The following is a 12,719-nucleotide window of genomic DNA, read 5'->3' as shown; positions in this document are numbered from 1 at the left end:
ATAAAATGTGATCCATTAGAATTTCCAGGGGTCAGACTATACTTTCCTACTAATAACCCTTTTTAAATGTGGATGTCCCTATATTTTTATATTATATGTAAATTCTTTTGCTTCTTACATATGAATATGTGAAACTTTTTCTATTTTGAATTCAGAGAGTTCATGTTCTATTTAACTTCCACTCAAAAAGTATACTGTATACCCATTGCATATAAAAATGGAATGAAAATAAAACATGCTCAAAAGCAGATAAGAATTCTACCCTTGGAAGTGAGTGAGTGGCTGATTTGGAAAAGATTCCATAGAGGAAGATACATTTCAATAGAGTCTTGATGAGTTAAAACGGTGCTTGAGTGACAGATAAACAAGAGAAGCAAGACTATGTTTCTTGATGTAGCTAAAACATAAATTGTGCTAAGAGTATGATTAGAAATAGAGAGGTAAAGCTAGATTGAGATCATCCTGTAAATGATTTGATGACCATGCAAGGGACTTCAGTCTTTGTGCTCTAGTAAGTCACAGTAGAGACTTCTTATTTTATTTAAAATATTTTTAGGCCAGGCATGGTGGCTCATACTTGTATTCTCAGTGCGTTGTGAGGCTGAGGTGGGAGAATTTCTTAAGGCTAGGAGTTTAAGACCAGCCTGGGTAACACAGCAAGACCCTGCCTCTACAAAACAATTAGCTGGGCATGGTGCTAAAAAATTAGTTGGGCATGGTACATTCCTATAGTCCTTGCTACTCAGGAGGCTGAGGTGGGAGGATTGTCTGAGCCCAGGAGTTCAAGGTTACAGTGAGCTATGATCATGCCATTGCACTCCAGCCTGGGTGACAGAGCAAGACCCTGTCTCTCTAAAAAATAAAATAAAATATTTGAAAGATATTTACTAAAGTAATACATATGAGTTATTAATCAAATGGTTTATAAGGACTTACAATGAAATAAACCTTAGTCCTCTGCCCCATCCTTATGCACTTCCTTTTTACCTCATTTAAGCTGATTGTATTAGTAGATTTGTTAATCTAGGGCATTATCCAAGGATTTTTTGTCATGGCATAAGGATATTTAGCTAACTTACATCATACCTCTACTATTTCATTCATTTCCCCCGTGTCATTATTATTATTTTTTATTTTCAGCCCCTTTGTGCTTACCATTGTAACTTTAAGGAATATATTTAGATGATTTTTTCCATCAACTATGTAAAGTATCCTTTAACTCTCCACCACATAAAATGAGTATACCAGCCTTCTATTTTACCCCTTTAGTTTTCTTCCCCTTTGAAATCTTCTTTATCTGATGTGAATATAGATACTCCTTAAAAAAAATTTGCACAGTATGTATTTTCCATCCTTTTACTTTCAACCTATATCATTATATTTGAAGTGAGTTTCCTGTAAGCATAGTATAGTTGGGTCATGTTTTTAAATCCACTCTGCACTCTTTTTTGTACTTAGACCATTTATATTTGAGATAATTATTGACGTGTTGGAGCTTCAGTGTGCCATTTTATCTTTCTCTGTTGCTTTTCATCTGTTTTCTTTTTTCTGCCTTTCTATGGGTTATGTGAATATTTTTTAGTTTCATTTTATCTACAGTGTTTTTGAGTGTATCTGTTTCATAGTTCTTTAGTGGTTACTCTAGGTATTCTATTATATAAACATAACTTATCATAGTCTACTAGTGTCATTATTTTACCAGTTCAAGTGAAGTTTAGAAAGCTTACCTTTCTTTACATGACTTTACTTTCCCCATTTATACTCCCTAGTCATATATATCATCTACATACATTGAAAAACACATCAGACAATGTTATAATTTTTGCTGAAACCATAAAACATAATTTAAAAAACTCAAGCAGAGAAAGTCTATATTGTATTTATTCATATTTTTGCTTCCTGTGTTCTTTCTTCCTAATGTTTCATTATTCCTCCTTTTTTGATTTCTTTTCTATGTAGAGAACTTCCTTTACCCATTTTTTATGGTATATCTGCTGGCAAAATTTCTTAGTTCTCCTTCATCTGAGGATATCTTGATTTACCTATCATTCTTAGAGAATATATTTGCTGAATATAGAATCCTGGGTTGACAGTATTTTTTTTTTCAACACTTGAAAAATGTGCCATTCCTTTCTATGGCTTCCTCGTTTTTGCCTTTTTTAGTATTTTTTTTGGTAAAATATACATAACAAAGTTACCATTTTACATGTAAAATGTAGTGGCATTAAGTATGTTCACAATGTTGTACAACCATCTGCACTATCCCTTTCCAGAACTTACCCATTAGGCAACAACTCCCCATTTTCCCCTCTCCCAGCCCCTGGTAACCACTATTTAACTCTTATCTTTGTCAGATAATTCTAATATTTCTATAATCATGTTGGCCTCTATTGATCATCTTCTTTCATTCAGTTTGAAAATTTCCTGGTTATTAGTCAGACAAGCGAATTTCGGTTGAAACTTAGATGTTGGGGTATTATGTTATGAGCCTTTGTATCTTATGTAAACCTTCTTTTAATTGTCTTTCTGTAATACAGATCCAGCAAGAGAAGCAAGGACACTACCTTCTTTCAGCCAGGTGTGGAAAATGTCCAGGCTCCCCACTCAAGTCTTCATTGACACCTAAGGTGGGGCTTTTCATTACTGCTGAGCTATATGAACTATGGTTGGAGGTCTGACTTTCCTACAGGCTTCCACAAATACCTCCCTGGCTAGGATGGGTAAGAGTGGTTCATTACTTAAGGTCACTATTTGGTTTCTGCTGACATCATGGGGTGGGAGGTGGCCTAATTACTGCTTGGCAGTGGTCAAAGTCTTAACTCTCCACAGGGACTCCTCTGACACCATCCCAGTGGAGAAGGGGGCACTCCATTGCTGCTGGGTGGAGGTAGAAGTCCAGATTCCATTGAAACTGCAGAGGAGTAGGGGGCTCATTACTGCCTGGCAAAAAATGAAAGTCCCAGTTCCTACTTGTCCTTCTCTGACTCTGTCCACCAAGGCAGTAGTGTTTGGGTGCCTTGATATAGCCTTGCAAAGGTGGAAGTCTAGGCTCCCTACTTCGCCTTTGCTGGCATGGGTGGAAGTAGGGCCACAGTTTTTTTCTGTGGTTGGAGTAGAGTGGTTATTGTCTGAACATTTCCTATCTTTCTCAGCAGCCCCTTTCCTGATTACTTTGATAGAGAGAGCAGGCTTTTCTCAGACCCTTTTTGTCTGCGCCTTTGGCATTTCCAGGTTTCTGGCTTCTTCAGCTCAAAATCTGATAGATATGAGGCAAAAAATTAAAAATCTGAAGAACTTACCACAATGTTCTTCCTTGGTTCTGAGTTAACTTCTTGGTCTGCTTTCTTCTCTCTGCCTTCCAGTCTTCTTATGTTATACATACACATAATGTCCAGGGTTTTTAGGTGTACTTAACAGACGGAATAGGGAAAGGTACATCTACTGCAACTTTCTAGAAGTGGACCTCCTTATATAATTTAAAAAATAAGTCATATCATGTTTCTGACCTGCTTACAATCCTCAATGGCTTGTCACTGCACTTTAAGATAGTTATCACATAGATTACAACCCCGTTTTCTCTAACTCCGGCCTATTTCTCTAGTCTCTTCTTATGCCTTTGCCCATTCACTGTTTCAGCCATGCTAATTTCCTTTCTACTCCTCAGTCATCTCAAATTCTTTATGCCTTAGAGATTTCACACATGCTTTTATTTCTCCCTTGAATGAGCTATTTCTGGTCTTTTCATGCCTATATTCTTCTTATATCTCAAGACTGTGCCTGAAAGTCACCTACTCAGGGAAGTATTTTCTGATCATCTTAGGGAGTTTCCTCTTTCCTTCACTCCAGTTGTTTTCTATCACTATACCTTGTACATTTCATACCAGTGCTTTTCATAATTTGAGTTAATATATATTTTTTGTTTACTAGTATATTGCATGGTTTGTAAGCTCCATAGGGTCAGGAACCATGTCCATTATATTCACTGATTTACCCATGGTGCTTAGCCCAGTACCTGGTGCACAGTAACCATTTAATAAACGTTTGTTGAATGAATGGAGATGAAACATTTTACATGGCATACAATAACTGTTTAATAAATGTTTGCTGAATGAATGGAGACCAAACAAAATACACAAATTACATTGCCATCTTCTTTTTTAAAATTTCAACTTTTATTTTAGATACAGGGGATACATGTGCAGGTTTGTTACATGGGTATATTTCACCTAGGTAGTAAGCATACTACCCAATACATAGTATTTCAACCCATGCCTCCTCACCAGTAGTCTGCAGTGTCTATTGTTCCCATGTTTATGTCCATGTGTCCTACTTATAAGTAAGAACATGCAGTATTTGGTTTTCTGTTCCTGCATTAATTCACTCCAGCTCCATCCATGTTGCTGGAAAGGACATATTTTTTGTGGCTGCATAGTATTCCATGGTGTTTTATGTACAACTTTTTTTTTCTTTATTCAATCCACCAGTGATGGGCACCAAGGTTGATTCCATGTCTTTGCTGTGTGTGGCTTTATTTCTGAGTTTTCTATTCTGTTCCATCAGTCTACGCATCTGTTTTTGTACCAGTACCATGCTGTTTTGGTTACTGTAGCATTACAGTATAGTTGGAAGTTGGGTAGTGTGATGCCTCTAGTTTTGTTCTTTTGACTTAGGATTGCTTTGGCTATACAGCCTCTTTTTTGATTCCATATGAATTTTAGAATAGCTTTTTCTAATTCTGTGAAGAATGATGTTCATAGTTTGATAGGAATAGCATTGAATCTGTAAACTGCTTTGGGTAGTATGGCCATTGATTCTTCCAATCCATGAATGTGGAACGTTTTTCTATTTATTTACATTGTCTCTGATTTCTTTCAGCATGATTTTATAGTTCTCCTTGTAGAGATCTTTCATCTCATTGTTTAGCTGTATTCCTAGGCATTTCCTTTTCTTTGTGGCTATTCTAAATGGGATTATGTTCTTGACTTGACTCTCAGCCTGGACATTGTTGGTGTATAGAAATGCTACTGATTTTTGTGCATTGATTTTCTAACCTGAAAATTTGCTAAAATAGCTTATCAGTTCTAGTAGCCTTTTGGTGGAGTCTTTAGGGTTTTCTAAGTATAGAATCCTATTGCCAGTGAAGAGAGAGAGTTTCACTCCTTCTTTTCTTATTTGGATACTTTTTATTTTTTTCTCTTGCCTGATTGCTCTCTATTGCCATCTTCTAATATAGAGAGATAGATGCTTTTTTATTTACTAATTTGGTATGCACTTATATTTTCATACTGTGACATACACTCATAATACTTTTGTATGTCTCTGTCATTTTGCTTGCTACATTATATCAAAAATATATATTTGTATGCTTTTGTGGTTTACAGGCTTTGAGGACAGAAACCATGTTTTACTCATTTTTGTATTGATAGTGCTTAGCACAGGGCCTATACAGAGTAGATGCTTACTTTGAAAAATCAATGCATGACAGCTTGCATTGTATTATAAAATATGTGAAATAGTTCCTAAGAGTAACTAAACCAAAATATTTTCATTCCATTACCGAAATAACTGTTTTCTTTCAAAATCAATAAAATGTCAAAAGCAATGACACACTCACATGCCTCTCTCTCTTTCTGGATACAGTTCCTGGTCAGTAGGAAAAACTGATTTTGTTCCAACTTGGTATGAGCATCCTAAGTTACCCAATCTTCCGAGAAGTAAATAAGACCTATTTAAGAAAAAAAAAAAAAAACCTATAGAGAAGGGAAACTACCTTTCCCATTCTCCATCTTTCATACTCTGTAGTCTGTCAATTATTAGCCAAATATTAAACAATTGCTTTCTTACCTTAAGCATTTTTTCATTAAAATTTTTTATCTGTCTATAGAGATGTACCAGTTAACCTATAAACAGGACCTTTCAGCTTATCTAGCATGAATTTTGCCAGTTTACATTTGCCACTTCCAAGTAAGACTGCTAAATGTTCAGATGAAAATGGACCTATAATCTTGAATGTGAGAGCAATCCCTAAATTTCTGTGTCTTGTAAATAACATTAAAGCTCAGAATAAAGGCTTTAGATCAGAGTCTTTCCTTTGTTTCCTATCCTGCAATATCAACACAGGATTTTTATTAATTATGGGTTATCTTAGGAAGCCCGAATCATTAGGAAAAATGTAGTCTTTTCAAATCTGAAACTGAGTTGCTGCTGCTGCTCCTGCTGCTGCTGCTGATTTACTAGGCCATGCTGGACTGGCCTAGTTTATCCACAGGCAGAGGTTCAGCAGATCTCACTCCTTTTGGGAGTATTTATGGGCTTCCTAGGTCAGATCTGTGCCAAGTGGTCAAGCAGTACCTATGCAACAGCATGGTGGCAGCTGCTAAGTGGGCTTGTCACACTTCCATAGATTCAGCCAGTAAAGAGACAACTCCTAATAGACTGGGAAAATTTATTATTTACACAGACAGCAGTGCAAAATCAGCATGGTGTCGGCTCCCCATGTCCCTAGTCCCATAGGATAACACCAAATCCTAAGGGACAGATGATAGAAGACAAAGATGTTGGGTCACTCGGTTGTTGAAGAACCAACTCTAAACTACAGCTAAATCATTTTTAGTCTGAAACTGTATCCAAAGTTTGGGTAAGACGGAAAGTCCCATGCTTCACTGGAACCAGGGTGGCAGATGAGAAATTGACTTGGGATAGTTCTTCATTAGACTGACTGTCTTGCCATGTTCCAGGTAGGATTGTAGAGCATTCTGCCAAAACATGTGTCACAATGCAATTGATCTTTGCCTACATGGCTTATGTGGAGATGTGTAAGATCCCAGGGTGCCACAGCAAAGCTGTTCCCCTACTGCTGATGGAGGGGGGATTTCAAAGCCGTCCAGTTTAAAGAGTGCCGTCATACTACTAGAAGTGGTAAAACATAATCAGATAAGAGTAGGTGTCATTATTAGTGTCTGGGATTTCATCAGAAAAGATTAATGCAAGTGGTAGTGGGTAAATTGGAGAAGAATTGTAGTCATTCATTGTGGATCCATCTGAATAAAATATACACATAGATAGGCTATGGGGTAAGATAGAAGGAAAATCAACTTGTGAAAAAAGTAATGCCCTATATACCAAGCCTCCCTATTCTGACATCCAGTTCTTTCACAGACCTTAATAATGCCATAAAAGATATAAAAACTGACAAAACTACCAGATTCTTTTTATCAGTTCTTATTGGAACAGCATCATTTTTGCACTTCACACAATTTTTCACTTCTTCTTTCTACCTGAAATTCTTTGTTCATTGAGGTATCATGACACTACATTCTCTTGGTTCTTCTTATAATTTACATACCTTCTCTTTCTCTTCCGTGGGCTTCCTCAATGGGGCATCTGACATCCTCCCTGTCTCATCCATATTCTTGTTTTAGCAGTAACTCTCAAACATATATCTTCAGCCCATACTCAGCTTCACATTCCTATACATGAGCACAGAAGCTACCTACTGGAAATCTCTTCTGGACTTCCCTATAGGTATTTCATGTTTAGAATGTCCAAAACATAACTAATATCTCAGATCACTTTCCCCTCCCAAGTCAGCACCCTTTATTTTTTATGTTATATGGAGGAGAAACAATTTACCCATTTACCCAAGCTAGAATCCCAGGAATCATTTTTGATGTTGCTCTTTTTCTAATCTCCTGTATCTAATCAATAACCAAGTTCTCCTGTATATTTATTAAATATATCTTCTTCTCTCCATCCCCACCTCCACTGCCCTATTTCTGACCTGAGTCATCTCTTCACTGGACTATTGCCACATCCTCTGAATTGCATCCTATCTCTCTGGAATCTGTTTTCTCCATTGGTGCCAGAGTAGTCCATATTAAACACAAATATATAAATATGACCAAGTGACTCCATTTCTTAAAATCCTTAGACGGCTCTATCTTGGACAGTTTGATTTTTCCATAATCTGGCGGTTGTGTATCCCTCCCACCTCATCTCCTGTCACCTCTTGCTTTGGTTTTTAATGCCAGTAATCCAGGTACCTATACATAGTGCTCTATAACTTTGATTGCACTGTCCTTCTGCCTATAAGCTCGCTTCTGCATTATTGCCTGGCTGTCGTCCTTTAAAATCTAAACCAGGTATTATCCTTTCCATATAGTCTTCCTCCCAGCTGTTAGGTACTTCTCTTCACATATCACTGGACACATCTATCATTGCACTTATCACATCATCCTATTAAATCAACTACACGTTTCTGTTTCTGCTACCAGTCTATGAAAATCTTGGTCATCTTTGAATCCACAAAATCAAGCTAATTTTTCTGATCAAAGGATACAACTTGAGCAGCACATTGTGGCAAAGAAATGTTTGTTGAACAGTGAGTTTATATGCCTGTCATTTATGGCTGACAATGCACTGAAAACTTTCCTGGTGGGCTAGGACTTTATGCGTTAAGAAAACTAGGTTTCCTAATCGTGGTGGGCTCTGGGATTTTTATTAAATTGTGATTAATGCAGCAGGGAGGGGCCCTGGAAAGAGCCCTATAAAACCCTATTGGGATAACCTCAACTCAAGCCAATTTCTCTTCACCCAGAGAGTATTGCTGTATATGTTGGTCAAGAAAGGACACGGCTGAATTTAACACAGTTTACCCTAGAGGCAGAATAGCAAAGAAAGAATTCTCCTAATTTAATTATCCTCTCTGGGTGCTTCTCCCTGTTAATCTAGAGGGAGATTTGGCCCAGAGCAGTGCACTGAAGGCCCATTTACAGTTAAGGCCTCTTTCTACTTGCATCGCTGATGATTGGAAGCTTAGACAGATTGCTATCAAGTGGTTGGGTATATCAGAGGCTTTGATACTTAATTCATAGCTGTTAGTTGGAATACACTGCAAAGAAATTGTTTCAGAAAATTTGCTGAGATTTCCCTGGAGCAAGTTTTACATATTGTTCTTGGGAATAATGTGTTTTGTTAACTAGTCTTACCAGAAATGCCTAATTTTTTCTGATCAAGGGGTATAGTTTGGGCAAGCATAGAACACCAGTTTTTGAAATTATAGGAAAGATCTGGGCAAAAATAAGTGGAAAAAGGGGGCTCCTATCCTTTCCTCTAGTTTAGATAATGGACTACCCTCACAGCTGTTCTGTGTTGTCACTTCTCACTACCCATTAAAAGACAACAGATAAAAGGGAGAAAATAGTTTGATAAAATATTACTCATTAAAATGGCAAGAATTCTAAAAATCAAATAGGCTGCTATAGCAAAAAATACTAAATCTAAGTGAACTGGGAAAATTACCAAAAGGACTCTGCAAGACATTTTGTATAAATGTTAAGCAACTAAAAACATTAAGATATGTCTTATATGACAAGTCTGAGGTCTGATGCAGAGCAAGCATTTTAACAGGAAAAAATGCTAAGTGAAGATTATGGCCCCTATAAGATAGCCTAGGTTGGACAAGGTAGGAATCAGAGATACTAAGCTTGCAGCTCAAGAAAAAACATTCCTATTTTTTACTCCTTACTTTGGCCCCAAATGGACAAAGGCTTGAAGGTCTTTCTTCCAGTGGAATGCTCCCTCCCTATCTGACCTAACCTCTGAAAGTCAGATCCTTTGAGCACCCAGCTTCTACTTAGGAAACCATTTGTAAATTCCATATCTGAAGTCAATTAGAATCACTTCTTTTACTATAAAATCTTGAGAATATTTTGGTCAAGAGAGTTTTTTTTAGTGAAATCTAGAGGGAGAAGATTAGAAAAGACCAAACTATAACAACTAGTGCCATAAATTGACTCGAGATTATTTTTAAAATAAAAAGATCATTTAAAGTGATTCATTTTGATATAGGTGCAAATATCTCACAAGTTATATTTCCAATTAATTTAATATTTATACTCTGCTTCCAAAAAGAATCTAAGGCTGCTTCCAAAAATCAATTTTGCTTTTATATCTAGACTATTGAAGTAAGTGTGACATCATACTATTTACTGCATTATGTTTTAGTATGTATTTTATGACAACACACTTTCACCTAATCTTTGAGACTGTATTTTGCATTAGGAGAAGGCAAAATTAAGCTGCTAAAGTCTGTATGTAATCACATTACACCACACTTACAAAAATGGAGCGAGGCATTAACATTTTGACTAACAAGCAAAAAAATAAAATAAAATCTAGTTTATTTGAAAAGTTGTGAAAGGAAAAATGCAAGAAAGTTGTAGCTGAGTCATTTGTAGTTAAGAATAAAAGAGTGAAGTCAACGAAGATTTAATCCGTTTTTCTTTCCCCCAAATCAAGAATATTTGAAGTAAAAAGCCACTTATGTTCTGAACAAATTAAATGAAGTAATTAATGCCCACTGTATTGTTAAAATCAAAGGCAAATGCTATGTTTTGTAGGGGAAACCTCAGGGAGAAGGAATTAGGGCAAATATTTAAGACCTTGGTAAAATCTACTAGATAGTATAACTCCACACCTACATTTTGTTTCAGTCGTTATTAGTTCTTAGATTTATTTTTTAAATAATCTTAGGTGATTAGACCAAATGAATTCCTTACTTTAACATAAATAAGAGGAGAACATATATGACTGAATTCTGACCTAGGGTCTGCCTCAAAATCTTTCTCGGGGATCTTGTTTTCCCATCTTCTTTGGCACTGGTCTTTTCATGAAATACACATCTATTTTATTTTTACTGTATCCTGGTCTTTGACATTTGTTTTGATATTCCACTCATTAAGCAAGCAACATCTCACTTTGGACCTGCCTGCACAGTATGGTTGCTTGTCCTGCAAGCCCAGTCTCAAGGTGCAGTTTGGTGTGTCAGTCAAATTTAGTCATTTTCTACAGAGTTGCTGTTCTCAGAGTTGCTGTTTAAGTTCTGGTTAGGAACACGCAGGGTGACTCTCGCATTTCTTTGTAGTTACTGCTGATGAGACATATTCTGTTAACACAATGGGCTTTCCATCACTCATACTGTTCGTTTTGTGACACTGATACAACTCTTTTTACTAGTTTTAAAAGTTCACATTCTGGAATCACCTTAACTTGGTGCAACATGACATCAGACAAATTACTTTCCCTTTTTAAGCCTTATTCATTAATTTATCCAACATTTATTGAATTATGTGTAATAGGTTTGCAGATAGGAAGTGAATGTGATAGGTAGGGTTTTCTTATCTGTAAAATGTGGCTAATGATGAGCTGTTCTGGAGGATAAAACATATGTAAGGTACTTAGCACCATGCTCAATAAATATTCATTGTTATTATTAGCAGTATTATTTTGATAAAATTACTTTTAACATCTCCCTATGACTGTAGCATCACAATGTATCCTATATATATAAAGCTACCCCTTCAATTACTGACACTGAAAACGGTCTTTTCTAGAAACATTGATGTAATATTCTTAGACTCTTGGAATGTAAGCACTCCAAAATACAATACCTTTCACACCTGGTCAGCCAAGAAAAAACTGTAAGTCACAACCACGATCTGGATTGTGAAAGTAAGGTGTTGTATCTGTGTCCTCTGAGTGTAGGCTTGTCTGGATAATTTTCTAAACGTTTTTCCAAAATTCTGCATATACTTCTAAGTTTGGATAGTTAGAAAAATAAAGAAGCCTAAATACAGGCCATCTTAAATTTTACTTGTTCTCTATCACTAGCATTGAAATCAGCAGTTAAAAACGTCACAATATTTTAACTACTGTGGTTTTAGCTGTTTGTGTGTGTCTGTGGGGGGGTGTCATCAACTCACGCCAGTTAAAGAACGTGGCATTTCTGCATCTTATAAAATTGAACCAGAGAAAGTGGGTTACCACAGGAACTGGCAAAACCTATTGAAATTACTAGAATGCTTATTTAAAAAGTTTCTCTTTTACTTAATGGACAGAAAACGCCTAAAACGGTGGTAGAGAGTTTGCATCTACACTCTAGGAATATTTGCCTTTTAAAGTGAAACCTCGTTAGGCAAACTGTATTTTACTAACGGTTGCATAGTAGCCTGTGTATGGTTTTTGAAGAAAATGAGTTTTGAAAAATCATGTTTACAATTTGTCACTCATTTTAAATCCCATTGTTGCCCTTCGGTTCTTATTAATATATAAGAATATCGAACACAAAATGACACCCTCTAAAATAGGTACTTTAGAGGAGTTGGTCGAAAACCTGAAAAAGAGCCTTTTAAAATGGTACTTAGGGCAGAACCTGTCTCAGGATCCCACAACCAGCAGCTGGCAGGTAACAGCCTCAACGTCTGACTTCCCAGGACCCACTCATCACCCGGGGAAGACCCGACAGCACTAGCCCTCCTGCCTCATCATCGCTGCGCTTCTGGCAGGCGGAGCCTCGTTCTCGTCCACGGCAGTCCACACCTCCGTCTCTGCAGGCGTACACGGGTCTCGGGAATCACCTCAGGAGCCCACTCAGCAGCGGGGAGGCCGAGGGTGAAAGCGAGAGGAAGGGAAGCCCGGGCTCTCCCTGTAACCCCCACACTCAGTGGTGTCCCCCTCCCCTCGGTGGTGGGGCCGCGGATACCTCCTCAGCCGCCTCAGCTGTTGGAGTTCAACTGGTGGGCGGCCCGTCTCGCCGTGGCCGCCACCGCCGGGTCCCCTCAGAGGCCTCACAAAGCCAAGCTCCAGCCGCCCGCACCTGATTGACTGACCCCGGGCTCTGGCTCTGCCTCGCGCCGCCACCGCCTCCGCTGCCGCGCACG

At 37.6% G+C, this 12,719-nt stretch overlaps 1 protein-coding gene across 1 annotated transcript in view; it reads right to left on the bottom strand.

Moving 5' to 3' along the window:
* Nucleotides 1–12,719, bottom strand: part of LOC105527432 — a 126,324-nt gene that overhangs the window by 112,900 nt on the left and 705 nt on the right. The window contains exon 2 of the mRNA XM_011963753.1: nt 12,542–12,707. Coding sequence (XP_011819143.1) covers nt 12,542–12,707 — 166 coding nt within the window. The remainder of the gene's footprint in view (nt 1–12,541; nt 12,708–12,719) is intronic.

The sequence above is a fragment of the Colobus angolensis genome, unplaced genomic scaffold (genome assembly GCF_000951035.1).
Source record: "Colobus angolensis palliatus isolate OR3802 unplaced genomic scaffold, Cang.pa_1.0 Scaffold622, whole genome shotgun sequence".
Classification (NCBI taxonomy): domain Eukaryota; kingdom Metazoa; phylum Chordata; class Mammalia; order Primates; family Cercopithecidae; genus Colobus; species Colobus angolensis.
This window is presented reverse-complemented; position numbering and strand designations above follow the sequence as displayed.